The sequence below is a fragment of the Panthera tigris genome, chromosome B1 (assembly GCF_018350195.1).
Source record: "Panthera tigris isolate Pti1 chromosome B1, P.tigris_Pti1_mat1.1, whole genome shotgun sequence".
Lineage (NCBI taxonomy): Eukaryota > Metazoa > Chordata > Mammalia > Carnivora > Felidae > Panthera > Panthera tigris.
The window spans coordinates 192,125,090-192,148,988 of NC_056663.1; the positions used below are offsets into that span (position 1 = coordinate 192,125,090).

The window sequence follows — 23,899 nt, forward strand, 5'->3', positions numbered from 1 at the left end:
TGCCTCTAAATGGAAAGGACTAGGAGGGGTAAACCACATTAAAATGTGAGGTATGTATTGTGTGATGTGAAGTGTGTTTTGCCATACTCTTTTGCATGGCCATGAATACAGAGCTCCGCAGCTCAGAAAAACCAGGATAGCAAACAGTTATCAAGGATTTTCTAATGCAAGCACGTGTCCTAGGCTGTGAGGCTGCCCACATAGTACCGATGGACTCACTGCCATGGAGGAGCTCCTTCTGATCGATCCGACCCCCACCTTTCATGATGACTGTGGTGGTGGTTTCACCATTTTCAGATGAGGAGATTGCTAAAGAACATTCAGGATTCAGTTTCCGGTGACCAGAAAATAGCAAAGCTGGGATCTGCACCTACACCCGCCTGAATCCAAAACCACGTTCTTGAACTGTTGCTCTGTGTTTGGTTCCAGCTATTTGAATACTCCTAGCAAAGCTAGGTCCGGGCGTGATCAGTGTTTATGTGCGTCGAAACTGCTCGGGGCTGAAGATGCCAGCTTGTTGGGGCTACAGCCCCTTTTCCTGCCGTTACTGCTCCTGTGCAGGCCACTTAATGCTACACCTACATGCCCTGTTGTGTCCCTGAGTTGGTTCTTGCTCTCTCTTTTTGTCTGAAAAGCGTGCAGGCGGGAAAGCTGAGCTGGTTGGAGTTGCTGGCTGAGGAAGCCAAGCATGTCCCTATATTCCCCTCTTAGGCTCCTCTGGTTGCCTTCCAGTGTCATCTAGAAGTTCGCCTCAAGTTCCTTTAGGGTACCTGGTAGATGAGAGGGAATTTTGCCATTGGCAGCCTGGTGGGTGCCTCTGTTCTAAAGCAAGGTGTGTTCCTACAGCAATCAAAGAGACCAAAGAAGCCCTATTGAATGTGAACAATACCTTAAAGGAGCTGAAAAAGTCAAGCGCGCAACTGAACACCAGCCTCAGTGACGTTAAAAGGGACCTGGAACAATCACTCAATGACCCCATGTGCTCTGCACCTCCAGTGGCTACCACTTGCAACAACATCAGAACGTCTCTAAGCCAGCTGGATGACAATACCAACATGGATCAGGTGAGGGGACTCTGCTACGGAGCAGTGTCTTTGGGACAACCGTGCAGGACTCAGTGTGGGTACACCTGTCCAGTGGACAGTGGCCTGGGTGTCTGTCAGCCTGTCCTGGTTATCTGATCGCCACATGGGCATGGCTGCAGCAGGAGAGAAAGGATAATGGGAAACCCCTTTCAAGTGTTCTCTGCAATAGATTTGATGGAAGCTACCAGAATGAATTCAGCTTTAAAAGGAAAAAAGAGGGGCACCTGGGTGGCTCAGTCGGTTAGGCATCCGACTTCGACTCAGGTCATGATCTCGCAGCTTGTGGGTTCGTGCCCCACATCAGGCTCTGTGCTTGCAGCTCAGAGCCTAGAGCCTGCTTTGGATTCTGTGTCTCCCTCTCTCTCTGCCCCTCTCCTGCTCCTGCTCTGTCTCTCTCTCTCTCTCTCTCTTTCTCTCTCAAAAATAAATAAGCATTAAAAGAAAGAAAGAAGAAAGAAAGAAAGAAAGAAAGAAAGAAAGAAAGAAAGAAAGAAAGAAAGAGAAAGAAGTGTGTGTTTTTGTAGACTTCTAAAAATTAAAATATATTTTCAAAGGGCATGCCTACTACATTAACCATTTATATCTAAATAGAAGTAATTCTCCTATTCCAAAGAGAAAATTAGGGGGAAAAAAAGAATTTGGAGCATCTTGAAAATATAAAGTCCCAAGATACAGATAAAATAATCACATCTACTCATGATTTTTAATTTATCGAGATAGCAGTATATACATGCCACCTTTTTTCTAAAATAATATTTTAATATATAAAACCTACTCTTCTCACCTTCCTATTTCATGGGCCAATACTACGGACTCTTCATCTTCTGCCTCTGTGTCTACATATCTACCACCATCACTGTGGTCACCATTGAATAGCTTTTCAGAGACTGGGATTTTCACTTGCATTGAAATTGTTTGAACTCAAGTCTTTTGGGGAGGGAGGTAACTTTTTATTCTGTTGTCTTTTTAAACATGCAGAAAATTTGCAAGGATGGTAAGAGGAACTCCTTCACCCTTTACTCTGACTTGCCAATTGCCACCATTTTGCTTCATTTGCTTCCTTATATTTTCTTTGTTTCTCCATTTGTGTATCTCCCGTCTACTCATTATCATGTATACATATAAAGTATGATGCATGTTGTGTTTTTCTCAATCATCTGGCGATAAGTTGTGGACAATATGTCCTTTTACCCCTAACTATTTCCGTGCATTTCCTAAACGTACACAACCTTTTGGACAGTTATCAAAATTAGGACATGTAATGCTGACCCAAGACTCCTGACCAGTCCATAGTTTATATTCAAATTTTGTGGATGTTTTTAAAAAACTGACAGCTGTTTTTCTTTCTCCAGTCTAGACACCGGTCCAGAGTCACACCTGGTCTTTACTTGTCATGTCTGTTTAGGCCCTTCAATCTTGGACAGTCCCCAGCCTATCTTCTTCCTTTTTAACTTTGACATTTTTGAAGACCACAGACCATTTGTTTTATGGAAGGACCCATGATTTAAGTTTATCTGGTGTTCCCCCGTGATTAGATTTGAGTTACGCATGTTTCCCGGGGGTATCACAAGAGTGATATTGTGTCCTTCTTGGTACATCGTGTCAGAAGGTCCATGATGTTTGTCTCAGTGTTGGCAAGAGACAGAACACTTTAAACCCAGGTATGATGCTATAATGGAAACTTCATTCCAGACCACTCACCAGTATAACTATTGCCTGTATTATTTATGACTTTGTTCAACAGTATTCGGTACCTGAAATTGTGAGGTCATCCACATTCGCTCTGTGTTAAATTTCTTTCCTGCATTTTGAGCTAACTGCAACAGAAACCCACCAAACATCTAAAACTTGATGCTTGTAGAGGCCACCCTGAGCTAAATGTATCCCCCCCCAATAAATATTCTATTGTTCAAAAGCAAGTTAAATATAGAGATTTTGGGACTTAAGAGACTTAAATCTCTTAAGAGACTATAGAGACTTTGGATATAAGATGACTCCCTTTTTATGACAAATAATGCTGGGAGTAACCACTTTGCCTTATGTTTTGTTTTACAAATTTCAGCTCCCATCTTTGGATAAGCCAATTGATAAGATTAATGATATTCTTCAAACAAATTTGTCCAGCCTGGTTCAACAGGTACGTATTTTGGGGGAAAAAAACATACAGTAGTTTAGACTGTAGTTTATTTTACATCACTTTAAAGAGTAGACAAGTACATAAGAAAACACGTAACCGCAAAAAAGCAGTGAAAATTTGGAAAGGGGTTTGCCAAGGACATAACTGTTATCTTCCAGATAATTTTGCTCATTTCACTTCGAGAAATTGGGATTAAGCATCTGTTGTGTGCACAGCACCATGCTGGAGGTAGAAAGCAAAACCTGATCTCGCCTTCCTGGGATTCAGAATTTGCTAGGGGTGGTGCTGAACCCCATACTGACTCTGAGGCAAGGTCCCTCCCACTGTGCCGGGAGTCACTCCCCTTGCTTTTGTCTCCTCCCCCTTCTGCACAGTTGCACATGCTGTGAGCTATGCCCACCATTCTCTCCTTTCTCCCTCTCCTTCACCGAACTACTTATGCTGCTAAATACTAACTACTTAAAGCATTCAGTATCTCCTTCTTTCTTTTATTATGTTTTTAATGTTTATTTATTTTTGAGAAAGAGAGAGAGTGCGAGTGGGGGAGGGGTAGAGAAAGAGGGAGACACAGAATCCAAAGCAGGCTCCAGGCTCTGAACTGTCCGCACAGAGCCCAACCCGGGGCGCCAATTCCTGAACCATGAGATCGTGACCTGAGTCCAAGTCGGACGGACACTTAACCAACTGAGCCACCCAGGCACCCCTCGGTATCACTTTCTTAATGAGACCTTTCCTGCGCATCTTGACCAAGTCAAACCCTTTTTAATACGTTCCTGCAGTACAGCAGATATTCTCTGTTAACATCCTCCTGACTGTGATTATTGCTTTAATGTTTCTATTGTCCCACTGGAGTGTAAACCCTGAAAATGGCAGGGACCACTTTGGTCTAGGGCATCATCATTTCCCTGGTAGCCTACCAATGATTGCTATTTATTCAACCTATATATTGAGCGCACAATAGATTGTAGATTATGATTCAACAAGAGTGCTGGGGCCTGCAGGAAAGGGAGAGAACAGTTTTATTCTTGCCTCTATGTCTTTTAGCAGGGGATATAAAAAGATCATCAGGTATCTGTTAAATACTCATCTACTGACAAAGTTAAGTGTCCCCTTAAACAAGTCATTAAAAACTCTTGGTCATTTGTCCTGGTGTCCCCTCATTTGTTAAATGAGGGAATTGAACCAGGAGATCTGTAAGGCCCTCTCTGGCCGTAAAACCTCTTACAGTGGGGGGCCTCCACAAGTCCAACTGCAGATAAATGTAGAAGGTCAGGTGGACAGTAATCCAAACAGGCTGCGAACTTAGTCACCGTTGAGGAAACAGAAGTGGTAGATGTTCTTCTTACGGCATTCGTGCTTCTAGATTAAACTGGAAACTTGCTGGCACCATAAATCTTATAAAGTCTGTAACTTACACTGGACTGCTGTAAGAGAATATCATAGGCTGGTTGGCTTCTAAACAAGAGAAATTTATTTCTCACAGTTCTGGCAGCTAGATGTCCAAGATCAGGGGGCCGGCATGATCGAGTTCTGGTGAGAGACCCTTCCAGGTTGCAGACGGCTGTTTTCTCATTGCATCTTCATGTGGTGAAGACAGCTGTCTGAGGTCCCTTTTATAAAGGCACTAATCCCATCCACGGGGCTTCATCCACATGAATGAATCACCTCCCCAAAGCCCCACCTCCTAATACCATTACTTACGTGGGGGGGGTTTAGGATTTCAACATACGATGCTGACTGTCGGAGGAGGTGGACACAGACATTCAGTCCATGACAAGTTGTAATCGATACCGTATTCCCTAGCAGTTGGCTAAATACACCAGCAGACAGTAAAGAAACACAAATTGAACCTCTTCCAGAGGAAAAGCTGTATATTTAGTTGAGCTGCTTGGAGGGAAGTAATGACCTCTTCCCGTCACAGATTTAGCCCCAAAATGACAGAGCTTGGCATTGCTGTTTTTGTTTTCACTGGAGCCTCACTATAATTTATATTCTCTATAAGCTGTGTTTTGGGGCATTATTGTTTTCTGTAAGACGAGATCTCTAGTTTTGGTTCGTAATTGCATTGGAAATTACGATTCCAGTTCTGGAAATTCACGTTATATCTGCACATGGTACACTGTACAGATCAGGTGTTTCTTAACCTCAGCACTATTAACACTTGGGGCTGGATAATTCTCTGTTATGGGGCTGTCCTGTGCGTGGTAGGGGACCTTGCTCACACAGTGCCACAGTTGTGATAATCAGAATGTCTCCAGACATTGCCATATGTCCCCTGAAGGACAAAATTTCCCCCCATTGAGAAACGCTAATATAGATAAGTTAAAAGCTTAAAAGTAAAAAACTTTTGGGGCGCCTGGGTGGCTCAGTCAGTTGGGCGTCCGACTTCAGCTCAGGTCATGATCTCACATGTGAGTTCGAGGCCCACATCGGTCTCTATGCTGACAGCTTAGAGCCTGGAGCCTGCTTCAGATTCTGTGTCTCCCTCTCTCTCTGCCCCTCCCCTGCCCATGCTCTGTCTCTGTCTTTCTCTCTCTCTCAAAAATAAATATAAACATTAAAAAAAAATTTTTTTTTAATTTTTTTTAATGTTTTTATTTATTTTTGAGATAGAGAGAGACAGAGCATGAGCAGGGGAGGGGCAGAGAGAGAGAGGGAGACACAGAATCCAAAGTAGGCTCCAGGCTCTGAGCTGTCAACACAGAGCCCCACACGGGGCTTGAACTCACGGACTGTGAGATCATGACCTGAGCTGAAGTCGGACGCTCTACCGACTGAGCCACCCAGGCACCCCCCAAAAAATTTTTTTAAGTAACAAACTTTTCATGGGAACTTCAGTGGATACAATTTAAAGAAAATCTTCTTTAAAGGGGAACTTTTTTGTAGTCTTTTAATGACCATATAGTGATCATTTCCTCCTTAAGATGACTGTTTCATTTTTAGTTTGCTTCTCTACTCCAAACTAAGCTAGAAAATGGGTACTCGTTAACTGCCCTCCCATTCACTATGTCCATCAATCTACTTTGAATTATTTTTTAGGGCTATAAATCCTTTAATGATATTCCTGAGATTGTGAAAAATCAAACCACAGACATCATATCAGGTGAGTCAGAGTTTGAAGTCCTTTTTTTTTTCTCTGTTAAGAAACGGATGATCAGGACAAAAAAATGTATTGTTAAGAACTGTATTATTTTTCTCTCTTAAAAAAGTCCTCTCACTGATCTTGAAAAGTAAATGAGAATCAGAGCTTTTTAATTGTGCCACTTTCACACCACAATTTTGATCTTAAGAAATAATAACCCTATTGAACGCTGATTAACATGGTCCTGCTGGCCAGAGGCTGCAAGGTTGAGGACCACACTGTAATGATGAGCCCTCATCGTGAACTGTCAGCGCTAAAGACAGCTATTGTTTGGAAAGTCACATTTTGACTGGTTTCACTAGGGAAAAACTGTAGAGTATTATATGTTCTAAAAGAACATAAAATCAATTTTTTTTCCCAGAATTACTATGTTTAAGGATTGATTTTGTCTTTTTAGGAAGATGTACATCTGCCTTCTGATGCTGCTATAAATGTGTTTTAGGCTCATAAGGTTGTTTACGATTTTGGAAAGACAACTGATATTGAGAGAATTCTGCTAGTCTTAAATGATTGAAGTATGTTGTATTCAGGTCATGGTATTTGGGGTGAAGGTACAGAGAAACAGTGCAGTATAAGTAGTTTTGGGGGCAGTAATGGCAAGAAACGTGGGTTCTTCGCTTAAAGAAGAAATCTCTGAAGCTATGGAAGATCTTCTTCTTTTAAATCATCTTCTCTGTGCTTCCTTTTATCTGTTGACCAAGTGATTTTAAGATGTTGTGCTAGAAGTACTTGATTTCCCCCCCCAGTAGTGTTCTTTCAACCCATTAAGACTTTGGGTAAAAAGTATTTTATCCTATTACATAATGCTTTAGATGTTTTGTGGGTTCCTTTTTGTTTAATCTAAGATTCTACTTGAAAATACTGATACTAAAGACAAAGTTCATGCTTTCCTGTGCTAGCGTCTGAAGGCTAACACATGCTGTACATCTAATAGCCACCTGCTTACTAATTTCTGTGTTTACTTTTTCTGTTCCCCCTTTCTGGACCTCTTCTGCCAATACATGCAGCCCTCCCTTGTAAGTCTGGCAAAGCGAGGTGTGCAGTATGTGTGAGCGAGGCCCATCACACATGGTGTCATTGCCTAAACACAAGCCAGAGTTTTCCCGGGTCTGGGAGAATATCACTCCATCAGCCTGAATATTAATTGCTTAGATTCGTGCCCTTCCAAAACGAATAAAAACCCTTAGCTCCCACGTTTTGATCATCCGGTCCCACCCTGCACACCTATTTTGAGTGCCTACTGTGTGCCAGGCTCTGCTGGGCTCTGGGAATGGGAGACGAATAAAGCATGAGTCCTGCCTACCGCTCAGCAGGGCATGTATACAGATGCCAGTTATCACACTCTGGTAACATGATGGGATACGTGCAAGAGATCCAAGGTGGGAGAGGGTAGCAGAAGGCTTCCTGGAGGAAGCAACATCAAAACTGAAGTCCGAGGGAAGCATTCAGTGAGAGAGGACGCCAGCCACATACAGAGTCACCCAAGCTGGCAAAGCCAGGGAGCCATGTTGTGTGGGAGGGCAGGACAGCCTGAGAAGCAGAAGGAACACCATTCTGAGTTTTGGGAAGTGTTCAGAGGAGGAATCTGCAGACCACATCTCTACAAACTCCCAGAAATCCCAGAGTTAAGTACGAGACCCACCGAGTCACCTTGTTGAGGATCTTGAGGCCTTTGGGTGCACAATCCATTTGGAGGAGAATTGAGCCACTGTGGATAACGGCCTCCTCCTAGTAGCTCTGTCTCAACGTATCTGTGTGAACAGCACACTTTGAAAAAGATTCCCACCCTTTTATGTAACTCCATCATGGGTCATGCTACCCGGTAGCCAAAGTTCACCAGGAGCCCTGGGATCACACTGTGAGAACAGCTAACCTTGTCTTTGCTGCTGCAAAGAGGTTTATCTCCCTTCCAGGACCGGTGGATATTTAACTGATTAGCATGTTCTTAGTACATCCGTGTCGAAAATCACATGTTGAGATAACACCAGCTTCAGACCTAGGTGAGCATTAAATGAAGTGACACCTGTGTCCTGAGTATCTTTGATCCCAGGACCTGTCACAAGGAACAAACACTTTCCAAAAATTGGAACTTACCTTCTCTCTGAAAGGTTAGGGTAGATATTAATAGAAACTCTTTGACCACTGGGAATAAATTGCTCTCTGCATATGAGATACACAGATGTACTTTAACAAGTCTCAATTTGTATGAGTCAAATAAAATTTTACGAAAAATATCCCCTGGGGTCACTTGTTCAAAAAATTGGTCCTGGAGAATTACTGCATTCCTGAATGCTATTTCTTATTAAATTATTTTTTCCAAAATCACTGAACAGAAGTTTTGGAGTTAGACAAACCCAAGGTTAAATTTCATTTCTAGTGCTTTCTGGAAAAAAAAAAGACCTATGGGCAAGTAATTTAACCTCTATGGGCCTCAGGGTCACTGTTGGTAAAATGGGAATAAGAATATCTATTTCAGTGGAATAAATTAGTTAACATTTATATCAAAGTGTGTGGCCCATGGTAGGCACACCATAAGTTTTAATCATCAGATTCATTTTATTTTTTAGTGAAGTAAGTAACAGAAGAAAACTCTGGCTTGAATTCAGCACCATATCATTAAAGTCAGCGCTCATAGCTTGCTGTTTTGTTGAGTAATTGCTTTCTGATGGTCTTGGCTACATTCGTGCTTGTTGTAGAACCTTTTCATGTTTTAACCACATACATAACATGGGGAAAACTAAAAGTGGTTGAAGCTTTTCATTTTGGCTCCAAAACAAAGTGCCTGTTTCCCCTGGGTTTGAAAATGCATAACCTGGGTATCTTTGTTTTCAGATGTCAAAAGTACCTTGAATTCCATTGGTTCAGATATTGAAAGTATAGGCGAACAGATTCCTATTCAGGATCAGCTGTCGAATTTCATGGGTTACATTAATGACACTGAAACTTACATCCACCGCAATTTACCCACGTTGGAAGAGTATGATTCGTACAGGTGAGTGCCCCCCTTGAGCTAGCAAACTAGAGAGTGAGCCTTGCTCTAGAACAGGGTAGAAATCTGACATGAGAAGCAGGATCATCTTGTGGGAGAAAATTGTACAAAGAAGCCGTAACCGGATATGTGTTAATCCTAGTTTATGTTTATTTAAAAAGTTGGAGTGCTCACTCTGGCAGCACATATACTAAAATTGGAACTATACAGGGAAGATTAGCATCCCTGCACAAGGATGGCATGCAAAATCATGGAGTTTTATGTATGTTTTTTTAATTGGAGACTGTAAGTTCTTGAGCCAAGTGGTCAATACTTTGCAATTTTTATGTCATTAATGGCTTCTATAATCTTAGTTATCATTATCTAACACATGGAAAAGGATTTTAAAGCCTTAAAGTAATTAAGGAGGGCATTTGGATAATATTCTTCTTTTCGTTGGCTTATAAAATAAACACACAGAGGTTGGTTCTTACAGAAAAACATCCTTGAAATAAGGAGCTTGCTGGAGACCTCAGGTAAGCAGCTCTAGACCCCAGCTGTTGATTGCCCCACTAGACAATGTTAGTGATGGGGTCTGGGCCCTGGAGATGACAGTGGACATCTCAGGGAACAATAGGCTTGCAGACTTGAGTTATTCGACGACCATGCGAGATATAAGATGTGCTGTCCTCTCTGAAACACTCAGCCCCACGCCCTACCACTTTGGGAATCGTTCTTACTGTCCAAACTCGTGGAGATTCCAGAGAGTTCCAGTCCTGCTTGGTTATTTATTATGCAAGAACTCAAGGTAAATAATAAAATAATAATAAATAATAAAATAATAACTGCTAGCATTTCAGGAACAGTTACAATGTGCCCTCCAAGTGCTATACGTGTGACTTCTCATTTAATACTAAAAAAAAAAAAAAAGAAAGAAAGAAAAGAAAAGAGAAGAAAAAAACTCCAGGGTTGTGTTCTATTTGTAATCTTGTTTCATAGACGAGGAAATTGAGGCTTGGGGGAGTAGAATGACCTACAAAAGGCCAACAACAGTGTGGCAGAGGTGGGTTTTCAATCCCCATCTGACTATACTCTGTCTATATTGCCCTGTAATTAGTAAGCCATTTTCCTACGGTGTGGCTGGGACCCTCCAGCAGGTATCAGGGCAAACATAAGACAGACCCTTTCTCTGGGGCGCCCGGGTGGCTCAGTCAGTTAAGGGTCCCAACTCTTGGTTTCAGCTCGGCTGATCTCATGGTTTCATGATCTCATGATCTCATGGTTTCATGAGTTCAAGCCCCACGTCAACTCTGTGCTGGCAGCACGGAGCCTACTTGGGATTCTCTCTCTCTCCCTCTCTCTCTGCCCCTCCCCCACTCACGCTGTCTCTGATTCTCTCAAAAATAAATAAATGAACTTAAAAAAAAAAAAAAGACAGACCGTTTCTCAATGAATTCACAATCTCTTAAAAGGTTAGAGTTTCACAAATGGAAAGAATGATACAACTACTATCTACACGTCCACTCCCATTGCCCTGAGACTAGAAGGTTACTTTTAAAGGAAATCGAACTAAGCAGATGAAGCATGCATTCACTGTAAAAGATTTCTGAGGCCAGGTTCCATGGCTTGTTTAATTTGGCATCCCCAGTATCTGGAATAAAATGCCACAGAAAGGGTGCAGGTGGCCATTACAATTAGTGAGTTTGCTCTTAATTTAATGAAAAGCTTCAGAGGCAGCTTTTGTCGCAGAAGTAAACGCTTTATTTTTTAGTGTTTTAATGGTTGGGCAGCATTTCTACCCTTGAACGCTCCTCGGCTGCTGGAAAAGGTTGTTGTACCTTCCGGGAATGCCAGTAAGACCTAATTGAGGCTCCATTATCCTAAAATGTCTCGCAGGACCATTACGAAATTGAGATTGGCGTTCTGCAGGCACTTGATTTAGGATGCTCATAAATTCTAAGCTATGCAGCACGTTCCCCATGTAGAGTTTCTGGTTCAGCAAAGAACGCAAGGTCCCCTCCCAAATATTCCCGCAACCACAGAGCATTTTAGAGGAAGACCGGGGAAAAGAGCTGGGTATTTCTGTATCTGTTGTCAGATCATGACCTGTCCGCCTGTTGTCATCAACGTCGCAATAAGCGCTCGCAGCAGCAGGAAACTTGACAGAACTTCCAAGTCTTAAACGGGTATTGTTATCAGTGGCTTTGGAGAATGGAGCAAGGGCCCTGCTTAGGACCCCCGCAGAAACGAAGCAAGGGAAGGAAGCCATAGTCTCTCCTGACCAGTGAGCGAGCTAGATCTCTTCAAAACCAAGATAAAAATTAAGGTTTCCTGCTGGCTGGGGTGGAGGACTAGGGGTGGGAAGCGATCTTTTCACTACAACGTCACCCTCTGAGGAATCAGCGGGCCAATCAGATATTTGATTGCCAAGTATCGCTCAATCGCTCCAGCCCCAGTCCGATAGCTTTCGCGTTATTGTGAGGCCACCTCTTTTATGTATGATAACACTGTGCTTGCTTCACCAGGTGGCTGGGTGGCCTGGTTGTCTGCTGTTTGCTGACACTCGTCGTGATTTTTTATTACCTGGGCTTGCTGTGTGGCACGTGTGGCTATGACCGGAATGCCACCCCGACCAGACGAGGCTGCGTCTCAAACACTGGAGGCATCTTCCTCATGGTGTGAGTGTTTGCTCTTCCTTGCCACGTGGGGGGTGGAAATGAGGGGAGAAGAGCAGACTGATGACACGAATATGGTGGCCTCTGGGCTGCACATTATGGATTATTATCCATCCATCCATCCATCCATCCATTTTATTCACCAGAAACTTGCTGAGGATTGGCCTGGTATCAGACACTGTTCTCTGTGGTCACCAGTTTCTTCAGCTTGTTTGCTTTGAAACTCTGGAAACTTGACTTAGAAAAGAGATTGTCAAGGCACCTGGGTGGCGTAGTCAGTTAAGCGTCCAACTCTTGTTTCCCGCCCAAGTCATGAACTCACAGTTCATGAGTTCAAGCCCCGCGTGCAGAGCCTGCTTGGGATTTTTCTTTCTCTCTGTCCATCCCCCACTCGCACTGTCTCTTTCTTTCTCAAAATAAACAAATAAACTTTAAGGGGCGCCAGTTGGTGGCTCTGTTGGTTGAGGATAGCACAACAAGCCAAGAAAGGCACATAAATCAAGGCACAAGAGTTTTACAAATAACTTTAAAACTAACAACACGGGAGTCTGCCAGATTTAGACTTCAGCTCAGGTCATGATCTCACGGTTCATGGGTTTGAGCCCCGTGTCGGGCTCTGTGCTGACAGCTCAGAGCCTGGAGCCTGCTTTGGATTCTGTGTCTCCCTCTCTCTCTGTTTCCCCCCCTCCCCCTGCTCACACTCTGTCTTTCTCTCTCTCTCTCAAAAATAAAGAGTAAAAAAATTTTTTTTAAAGAATTGACCCTTTAACAAAAAATAAATAAATAAACTTAAAAAAAAACAACAACAACAAATAAACGTAAAAAATCTTTACTAGGGTGTGACGAGCGCAGAGGGCACCAACTGGGTGTGACTGCACTTGGAGCCAGAAACATAAACCCGGAGGCAGAGGTTAAAGCTTTGAATGCTCCCCAGAGAGGAAGCCGTGTGGGTTCCAAACCGATATTTCCTTTTCCAATAAGTACATCAAGAATCGGCAGCAGGGAGTGTGATGGGTTTGGAGAGCAAGGTAAAGATTTGGAACAAGTCCTTGGAGCCATGGAGAATCAACACCTCAGCCATGGCTGTCATTGCTTATGTCACTAGTACCAGGCTGGGAGAAGCCGCAAGCCACTGTCATGCACTAACGTGCCTTTTCAAACATTGGGTCACCACAGTAATGAATCAGACTTATGAGCTCTGATTGTAAAGCTTTGCCCTGAAACCTTTCAGCTCCAGGATAGCACAACAAGCCAAGAAAGGCACATAAATCAAGGCACAAGAGTTGTACAAATAACTTTAAAACTAACAACACAGGAGTCTGCCAGATTTAGACAAAGTTGAACAGAACTCCGTGCACGGAAAAGCCTATTTGCTCACATGGCTACGCTTAAGAAATTAATTCATGCAGCAAGGAAGAGTATATTGCCCCTCCTTTTGGTTTAAATGTATGCAGCTACAGATAGAAAATGAATTAAATGTTCAGGATTTACTAATCCTGGGACTTGGCTGTTTTGTCAGTGTTTTGATGGTGGTTCTATAGATCACATCTTTTTAACTGCTTGATGGGAGGGCTTAAATTGTTCTGAAAATGTGCACTTTTCATAACATTCTATTTGAACATTTTTAAGGGACAAAACCAAAATATGTGCTGTCCAGTTTCAAAGAAAACGGAAACAGGGGAGTCATGAGCAATTTGATGGAGGCTAAAATTACTTCAGTTTGGATATAATTTTCACCTCTGCAGAGGAAGGAATCTCCGAAGAGACAAAGTCACATGCAAGCATGTGGCTTGGGAACAAGGGGATTTATCACCTGATAGGAAACAAACTGGTGGCTGTGGGGTCTGTATTGTTGCCACCCATGGCTCAACATGGAAATCTTGCTTGGCAGGAGCTTCCATCTCTTGAGACATCTGGTAAACAACTCGAGAGTTGTAAAGGGGAAAGCATGATACAACTCATTAGAAGACCGTAATTTCTTAAAAATCATTTATTTACTTGTAGAAACAAGAAAGTATATTTTGTTCAGCTGCAACCACAACACCACCTGCTCTTAAAAACAGTAACACCATCCGTTGACGTTGACGTTGAAGAGTGTGGTCTCTTCAGAAACCAAGCAAGAATCCTTATCTCCCAGGGGGATCCTACCAGAAGGTCTAGGGGGAGGAAAGACAGAGAGCCCTGGCTCTGCTCTGATCCTGTGTCTTCTGAGGGTCCAGGGAGCATTTTGGGGGCCAAAGAGGATACAGCGAGGAATGTACATCTGTCTCAGGGGCACATAGAAGGTTTCCCTGGAGGTAAGGACACCTAAACAAGGCAGCAAGAAAACAGTCTTGTACTGAAGCCCACTCTGAAACTTCTAGTTTTAGTTCTTGAAAACCATGCTCCAATTACCCAGAGCTTTGAAGAAAGACTAATACCCAGTATAGCCATGGGGTCACAAAATGGGTGCCCTTACATGACCAGTGGCCGTTCAGTGGTTACAAATATTTCAGAAAGCATTTTGTCATGCTGTAGCAGGGGCCATAAAGAGACAGTAATCTCCTTGGCCAAGTCATTCCATTTTAGGGGATCACTTTTAAGGAAGTAGGACCCAACTATGGACAAAGTATCACAAGCAGAGAAATGTTTTTGCAGCTTTAGTTATAATAGTGAGGCATTGGAAATGACACAAACATCAGCCACCAAGGAGTAGAACATTCCTGCGGCCAGTGAAATGTAACTAGGTTGGCTACCCTGGATTGTTGACCAAAGTCCCTAAGATGTTCAACAAGGGCTCACAAGACTATCGCCTATGTTCCTCACAGCTGTGTAGATCGGGCGGGAGTCAGCACACGTTTCTGTAAAGGTCCGGATAATAGATACGTTCACTTCGGCCGGCCACATATGGTCTTTGTCGCACGTTATTTTTCTTGTTCTTATTTTACTTCTTCTCCTTTTCCTTCTTTACAACACTTTCAACACACATTGGCCATTCTTATCTGAGTGACCTTACAAAAACAGGCCTCTGGCAGTGCTGCGTTCATTGTCTAGATATAGGCATATTTAAGAAATAAAGGCTGGACATAAGCTCTTTAAGATTAGCAGTGTTGTTTTGAAATGCTCTATCAAAGGTTTCCAATTTTTTTTATAACTCTAATATACACACATGCTCATGCACACCGTTCAAACCATGGTGACTAGCATATGCTTCCCACGTGTTCCCCTTCTTCACGCTCAAAAGCCTTTTAGGTCAGAGAAGTTCAGGCTGACAGAGGCCCCTCCAGTGGGCACATCTTGTTATTTATTTCAGCCAAACCAGGCAAATATTCGAAATTGTTCCTTAATGGTGTCCACTGGGCAGAATCATGCCCTTAGGAAGGGATGCCACTGTTACTAAGTACATCAGCCTAGTACACACTTCGGAGGGTCTTTCCTGTTTGCACCAGTGACGGTGCAATCATCAGTGATGATCTGGCTACTCCACCTAGACTGATTCAAGAGTTTGCTCTGTCTGTGTCTACACCAGAGTAACTGAGCACTCTAGAGAGAAGTCATGCAGTGGGCACATTGGTATCCCTACAAAATTATGATTCCCCACCTCACATGGATCCTTCACAGCCCTAAAAGTTTCTTCCTTCCTTCCTTCCCTTCCTTCCTTCCTTCCTTCCTTCCTTCCTTCCTTCCTTCCTTCCTCCCTCCTTCCCTCCTTCCTCTGCTCAGCAATGGCTTTTTCCACACTGATACATCCATTCTCCTTATTCCTCCTTCACTTAGCAGCTGACTCTACCTCCTTCTTCACAAAGGAAATAAAAGCCATCATACAACTTCCCATCACCAAAACTCCAGTGCACCTGCATTCACACGTGTGCAGGGTCAAGTGCAGAGCAATCCCTCTCTTCTGGGCCCATCCCACCTTCCTTTCCCAATCTCAATCCCTGCGCACAGCCCAAGGGTGTCATGGATGAGCCCTTCCCTCTCCTGTGTCCTCAATCTCTTCTCCTCTCCCAGACTTGCTTCTCAACGCTTAACCGTGTTCTCTTCTCTCCTCTCTTTCACCATGAAAACCGAAAACCTCTCCCAACACCACTCCTTCCCTTCACAGACATCAAGAGTAATGATGCTTGCTGCCTGTTTCCTCACCTCCGCGTCCTGGGCAAGGCCACGCCCCTTCCCTCAGGTCAGCAGCAGCCTCTTTGCCTCCAGCCATTGGACTGGCTTCAGATCCCCTGGAATGTGCCCTGTTTGGGACGGCTTCCCGCCCCCTCTTCCTGCAGACACGCCTTTATTTCCCCATCAGCAGCGCTACTGGTTTCCTTCCTACTTTATGAGTCTTCCTAGCGGTCTCATCCTCTGGCTGCCCTTCTGCCACCTGCTCCTCAAATGGCGAAGTCCCCAGGCCCGGCCCCGGGCTGCTTCTCTCTCCAGTCTCAGCTCCGGGGACCAGTGGTCACTTCTAAGCAGCCGATTGCCTCATGAAGGCCCACAGCCCAGCTACGTGTGCTCCAGACGCAGCTGGCTGCCCGCAGCGTCCCCACCGCCACGTCTCCCGGCAGCAGGACCAGATCCCGCCTTCTCTTCCCTTCCTCAGCACCCAGTGTCTCCTTTCCCTGCTGACAAGCTCTGGCTTCACCCCCGGCCCCTCCTTGCCTCCTCCTCCCGTGCAGCATCCTCAGCACATCCGTGTCTTTTCCGTCCGCTGACTTCTCACCACTGCCTCCGGCCACATCGGGCCACCACCCCAGGATGACAGCCTCATCAGCCGTAGACCCGTCCACGTGGGCATCTTTCCATCCCATCCTCGGGCTCTGCCTAGAGTGTTCTTCCTCAGAGAGAAACTGGGCTGTGTTCCTCCTGTGCGTCAAGGCCCTCAGCAGCCTCCCCTTACTGGACCAGCCAGACCCCCTCTCGTGCACCCCGGCCTGCCTCTCGAGCTGTAGCCGTGCCACTCACGGCCCTCCTTCCCCGAACCAGGCTGGCCCCCTTCGGACTCCCAGTGGTACCTCTCCTGCCTCAGAACCTCCCCACTCACTGTGTGCCCTGCGGAAGGCTAAGTTCACTCAAGCGACCCCGGAGGCTGTGTCTGCACCAAAGTACTGGGCTGCAGGGAGACCAGAGACCTAAGTCGAAGGACTCCCTCACTATATGCCTGGGACCGAAGAGTCAACAGTGCTTACTGCTGTCTCCACTCCTGAGCCAATCGGCTCACTTAACCTGTACAAAGCGAACACTCTAGGTCCATTTCCTACGTTGCATACATAGAATTAGTAAGTACTGGTAGGTAATATGGGAAGTGTAGTTTTGGGTTTTTTTTTTTTAAGTAATCTCTACAACGTGGAGCTCGAACTCACGATCCTGAGATCAAGAGTCACATGCTCTACCGACTGAGCGCCAGACATCCCCAAATATTGAATAATCTACAGTAGAACTCTTAATTTTATGTCTGTTTTTCCTTTTTTTCCAGTGGGGCTGGAGTCAGCTTCCTGATTTGTTGGATATTGATGACCATCGTGGTTCTCACTTTTGTCCTTGGTGCAAACGTGGAAAAACTGCTCTGTGAGCCTTACCAAAACAGGAAGTTATTCCAGGTACGTATGCTTTCAAGGTCTGTTATGGAAAGGCTTGACTAGAAACTTTGATTTCCCCATATCTTGTGGGTGCAAAAAAAGATGAGCAGTTTGGTTTTCATTCAGTAAGTTAAGATCCCTTCACTTTGTCAGAGCAAAAAATATATATATATGGTGGTATTTTCTTTCTTTTTTAAATGTTTTTTAATGTTTATTTATTTTTGAGAGAGAGACAGACAGAGCGTGAGTGGGGGAGGAGCAGAGAGAGGGAGACACAGAATCTGAAACAGGCTCCAGGCTCTGAGCTGTCAGCACAGAGCCCGACGCGGGGCTCGAACTCAGGAATGGCCAGATCATGACCTGAGCCGAAGTTGAGCCACCCAGGCGCCCCCATGGTGGTATTATTTGTCAACTGTCAGGTGAAATCAGCACCAGGAGTTAAGGCCTCTTCATCAATGTGGTTTGTAATAAGCTGGAGGAGAAAATTCCCAAGCTGGGGTACCCCAGGAGGTTTCTGACATTTTAAAGAGTTTCTCAAATGACAGTTGCCCACACAGATGGTTTTGAGGCCCTAAATTTGTAGTGAAAGACGCCAAAAAATTCCACACCTTGTGGCCCAGTGTTGCCCCTGGTAGACGTCTGACGAGGCTGTTGGGAAATGAATTCAGGCTTCACTTTCTCCCTCTGAAACCAAGTCTTGTGGACTCTAGGGACCTGTTCTCTGTTCAGCTTCACTAATTAATGAGGAAATTTTGGCCCTTGTTTGGGTCTTGTCACTCTGGCTTTTCAGTGCTTTCCTCCAGATGCTGTTTTTTAAGATATATTTCTCTTTGGGGCGCCTGGGTGGCTCAGTCGGTTTAGCATCCGACTTCAGCTCATGGGTCATGAGTTCAAGCCCTGCATCAGGCTCTGTGCTGACAGCTCAGAGCCTGGAGCCTGCTTTGGATTCTGTGTCTTCCTCTCTCCCTCTCTGCCCCTCCCCTGCTCCCGCTGTCTCTCAAAAAGAAACATTTAAAAATAATTTTTAAGATATATTTCTGTTTTCTTGTTTTATTGCATATATATTTTTTTGCCTCAAATCTGTTATGAAATCTGGTGAGTGGATACTAAGGTAACAAGTTGTCATGGTGTTCTATTTATTCAGCTGGTTGAAGAAAATTAAGTTGAGAGTGTCAATTTGTCAAATTTTGTCCATTTGGCCTCTTAATGAAAAATTATAGTGATACATCAAGCCAGACTTTATTATCTTCCATGCCATATTAAATTGCTGAAAAGAACTTCTTTAAAAATAAGGAATATTTTGACACCCTTTACGTTCCTCAAGCACGTACGTGATCATGCACTAATGAGCCCATCTTATTATACATAACATATTACATTACATATGTTAGCCATCTTAAATATATGATATGAAATGAGAGAGTATGAAAGTTTTAATTCATTTTATCTATAGAGAAGTAGTAGTGAAAAGGTGGGCCAGCTGCTTTATGGCTTTCTATTAGCTATTTTGAATCAAGTTGTCTATTCTTTGACAATTTCTTATAAGTTTGTCTTACTAAGAGAAGTGTTCTCCAAAAAAAAAAAAAAAAAAGGCAATTTGAGTCATTCTTATTGATGTTACCCAGTGGTCAGTCAGTTTTTTCCAATCATAGTCTTATTTTCTGGTTTTAAGTTGGAAATCAATGAGGAAAACCATGATCTGAAAAATCCCTGAAATATGTTTAACAGAATATTTTGTTATATGCATGTATATTAGTGTAAAAGTATCTTTTTTAAAAAAATAAGAGTCTTTTTTTAACTTGTTCTAGGTTTTGGACACGCCGTATTTACTAAATGAGAATTGGAAACACTATCTCTCTGGCATGGTATTTAACAAACCAGATATTAATCTCACTTTTGAACAAGTTTACAGGTATACATAATTGCATTATGCATTTTTTGCTACCGAAATGTTGCTGTTCCAGAATGAGAATTTTACTTTCAAAGTGTCTTTGATAAGACTCGATAAGACTTTCCAGCTTCAGAATTAAGCTGTTCTGTAGTCTTGGCAAAGAGAGTAGAAATAAGACCAGAAAGAGAATCCTTCCCCCGAAAACCTGCTAGACTTCGGTGTGGTGATGTCTCAAAGTCCCTTTGTCCAGTAGGCACTAGACCTCACTGCTTAAGGTGACCCTAAGATGCATTGATGAGACCCTCTGAAAACTCCTGTACAGAAATCACCCTGCCCCAAGTGAATACCATGTATAACAAGAACTCAGCAATGGGTCCAAATCTCAGACACGCTGATCGTTAAGCAGCTGAAGGGCCAGGCTCTGCGGTCAGGCTGCCTGGGCTCCAGTCTTGACTCTGCCACCAGGGAGCAGGCCTTGGTGATCTTGGGCAGTTTCACGTCCTCTCTGTTCAATAGTGTTCAAAGGCTCCCCAGCTCCTCTAGCAGAGATAGCAAATGAGTAGCTCACGTGCCCACCCATTGCACCTGACCCTCGTGGTAGACATCGGTAGTCAGCTGTGGTCTTGTCCATAGCCCGGAGAGTCTCAGAATCCTTCTCCGCAACATGCAGGTGGACATTATCAAGCGATCGGAGATTCTACACACCATTGAACCATCCCTGGGCTGAAAGGACAAAGCCAAGCTTCTTGACCTGGCCTGCCAGCTCTTTGTGACTCTGGCTCCTGCAGAGTCTTACCTCTGCTGGTTCGTGTATTAAGCTTTCTGTTCCAACACCACCAGCCTACTCGGGGTTCCCTGGAGAGGAGTATCACATCTCCCAGGGATGTGGGAAAGTTGCGTCTCCCAGGCATCCCTCGGCTAGAGGGCTCTGGCTGCTGAACATGAAAGAGGCACTCCCAGGAAGTGGCTGTGTCAGCAACAGGGATATGCATCGGATAAGGCCGCCCTTCTTAGTTCAGTCGAGGAGGCATTTTGCACATGTTAGAGGAGCACAGAGAGGTGAGGTCAAGCTAGGTGTCCTCACCATCTGGGTATTTGTGGCCCCCTTCCCTGTCTCCATCCTGCCATTAGAATATACATCCAACCATATGTTAAGAGAGTGATGCTCAACCGTGAAAATATGGAGGCAGATGGTCTGGCAGGGGTTTGATTGAAACTTATCCTAAACCCCATGATATGCTTTGTAACAGACCTCTTTCTAGCAGGTGTTGCTCTTTGCTGTTTGTTTTTTATGAGAACTGATGTCTTCCCAATCTGTGAACTTGTTATCACTCATGGCTTTTTCCAAAGGCACGAAGGAGACAGACAGAAGGCTGATTTACCAGTTTTATTGTATCGGTTCCAAAGATGGGACATTTAGCGAAGTAGGGAACGAAGTCAGGAATGGGAGGCTCCGGGGGGGTCCACTGGTGACCTCCTCCCACGTCGGCGCTTAGAAGCTCCTTCTCTGCTCACAGATTGAAATCAAAGATAAACCGTGAACCTTTCTCTCCATCCTTAGCAGTGGACAGAGGCAGCCACAGCTGCCTTTCTGGATCATGATTTCTCTGTTTATTCCCACAGTGATTGCAAAGAAAATAAAGGCATTTATGCCACACTTAAGCTAGAGAATAGCTATAATATCAGTGAACATCTCAATATTCAAGAGGTAAGGACTTGGAACCAATCATGAAATTGACATATTTCTTTAGTAAATCCAGTTATCTTTCATTTTCTTCAGAAATACTTTTTTAAAGTTTTTTTTAATGTTTGTTTTTGAAAGAAGGAGAGAGACAAAGACAGAGCATGAGTGGGGGAGGGGCAGAGAGAAGGGGAGACACAGAATCCAAAGCAAGCTCCAGGCTCTGAGCTGTCAGCACAGAGCCTGACGCATGGGGCTCACACCCACGGACCCCGAGATCATGACCTGAGCTGAAGTCGAATGCTCAACTTACTGAGCCACCTGGAGGCCCCTTTCATTTTTTTTTTATGGAGATAAAATTCATATAAGATAAAATTCACCATTTTCTTTTTTTTTAATGTTTATTTATTTTGAGAGAGAGAGATACAGTGCGAACAGGAGGTGGGGGCAGAGGGAGAGGAGAGAGAGAATTCCAAGCAGGCTCCACATTGTCAGTGCAGAGCCTGACGTGGGGCTCGAGCCCACGAACCATGAGATCATGACCTGAGCCAAACCCAAGAGTCCGACACTTAACCAACTGAGCCACCCAGATTCCCCAAAATTCACTATTTGAAAGTGACATTTAGTACACTCACAAGGTCGTGCAAACCTCACATCTGTCAAATTCCAAAACATTTTTGTCACCCCCAGCCAGTTGTCTTTATGGACGTATGAGTTTCTCTAGTAGACCGCACAATGCTCAAGAGGGGTCTTGCTGTGGACACTACATAAGAAGATTTTATATTGCTGTGTGTCGCTGCTCCTAGAGGGACACACCCAGGGGACATTGGCGTTCCAACACTGGCCAGCCTCTTCTGCCGGGTCCCTGAAGAGGGAACGAGGCACCGAGAACTCTGGTCCACACAGTCGTGGCCCCTCGTGACTCATGGCTGTGGCCCCCGGACTCCATGTAGACTCTGCTGAGGTCTGCTGGCCCTCAGCAAGACAGCATGGCCACAATGATGGAAGCAGAGTGGAATGATTTCCTCTTCTCCTTTGCCCAAGCCCACACTCTAGTCTTGAGCCTTAAGACTCTGAGGAGAGGCCACTCCACAGCACACTTGACAGAAGAAAGAGCAAGAGAGTTTCGGCTGCCCAGGCCTAGGGTGCCTTCAGCCTGCACTGTCCGCCTCCCCACATCTGGAGGCCTTCTGGCCTTCTTGTAGGAAAGAACTTAAGGAGACTTCTTTCTTCTGGGCTTCCAAATGGAAGCAGATACCAAGAGATACCGAAGAAAGAGGTGATTCCCCAAACCCCACAGCTTGCCACTGAGGCATCACAGAAGGCTTCCAGAAGCACCATGAAACCATGATGGCCTGGCAGTTTTCAGATATGAAGAGGTTCATTAAAAGCTGAATACAGGGGCACCTGGGTGGCTCAGTGGTTGAGCATCTGGCTCTTGATATCGGCTCAGGTCATGATCCCAGGGTCATGGGATGGAGCCCGGAGTCAGGCTCTGTGCTAAGCATGATGTCTGCTTAAGATATTCTCTGTCTCTCGGGGCACCTGGGTGGCTCAGTCAGCTGAGCATCTGACTTCGGCTCAGGTCATGATCTCACAGCTCATGAATTCGAGCCCTGTGTCGGGCTCTGTGCTGACAGCTCAGAGCCTGGATCCTGCTTCGGATTCTGTCTCCCTCTCTCTGCCCCTACCCTGCTCGCACTCTTTCTCTCTCTCTCTCTCTCTCTCTCTCTCTCTCTCTCTCTCTCAAAAATAAACATTAAAAAAAAATTTTTAAGATATTCTCTCTCTTTCTCTCTCCCTCTCCCTCTCTTTGCCCCTCTCCCCCACTTGTGCTCTCTCTATATATAATAAAAAGAAAAAAAAGCTGGATACAAAATTCTGTATTGCATTGTATTTTCTATTGTATTGATTATCCTTCTTAAATATTCCTTGCATGTATACATAAATAAAATATCTAGCCCTAACTAGATACCCTCTACTCATCTGACATCATGCCATGTTTCATTTTCTCTGTGGACCAGAGACAGAGCACTAGGGACACTCAGGCACTACACGCTGCCTAAAACTACTGACTGCCGCTTAGGACAACCCCAAGTCATCAACCGTGTCCCCATGATCTCAAGTGTCCCCCACCACCCAAGTCCAGTGAGTGCTGCCTCCTTCCCCCGGGATGCAGCCTGCCTGGCCCCTTTCAGCATCTGTATTTGCCAAGGCTCATTCAGAAGCCACCTCCTCTCTGGTGTCCTCTCCAGTCCCCTACCTTTGAGAACTGTCTCCTGCGCCTGGTGTCCTGATGCAGTTCATGTGGCTTTATTATGACACTGCCTCTCCCTTTGAGGACTTTGAGGGTGCAGATGGAATATTATTTTCCTTTCCTCCGACCTCCTCACATAGTGTGCGACGTGGGGCATAAGGAAGGAGCCGGGGAAGCGGGGAAGGTGTGGAAGGGAAGAGAAGGTTACCGGGAAGAAATGTCAGTCAGGGGCATGTCTGTGTATTTTGTCCCTTGTCACTTTACTGCTCTTTTAAAGCTCTAAGTGTGTGACTATCTTGAAGAATGGACTTATTTATAACTTTTCTTTTTATCATGCAGCATGCTGGAAACATAAGCAATGACTTTCAAAATATGAAAGTAAATATTGACAATATCGTTCTGCTGGATGAAGCAGGAAGAAAAAACCTTATGGATTTCAGCTTTTCAGGAATAGACACCATAAATTATAACATCTACTTGGCTGAGGTGAGACCATGAGTTCATGCTTGATCTTTTG

General features: G+C 44.4%; 1 protein-coding gene and 1 non-coding gene across 8 annotated transcripts in view; both read left to right on the forward strand.

The window, feature by feature from the left end:
- The window catches only part of PROM1 (prominin 1), a 133,760-nt gene that overhangs the window by 96,082 nt on the left and 13,779 nt on the right, over positions 1-23,899 (forward strand). For all 7 annotated transcript variants that reach the window (XM_042984895.1, XM_042984892.1, XM_042984893.1 and 4 more), the window contains 9 exons: positions 847-1,064; positions 3,148-3,222; positions 6,262-6,325; positions 9,197-9,356; positions 11,858-12,010; positions 17,451-17,574; positions 19,362-19,465; positions 21,068-21,152; positions 23,722-23,868. In XM_042984895.1, the coding sequence (XP_042840829.1) occupies positions 847-1,064; positions 3,148-3,222; positions 6,262-6,325; positions 9,197-9,356; positions 11,858-12,010; positions 17,451-17,574; positions 19,362-19,465; positions 21,068-21,152; positions 23,722-23,868 (1,130 nt within the window). The remainder of the gene's footprint in view (positions 1-846; positions 1,065-3,147; positions 3,223-6,261; positions 6,326-9,196; positions 9,357-11,857; positions 12,011-17,450; positions 17,575-19,361; positions 19,466-21,067; positions 21,153-23,721; positions 23,869-23,899) is intronic.
- LOC122238203 lies at positions 9,520-9,623 on the forward strand. The gene has a single exon (XR_006217165.1). It is a non-coding gene; the product is annotated as a U6 spliceosomal RNA (small nuclear RNA).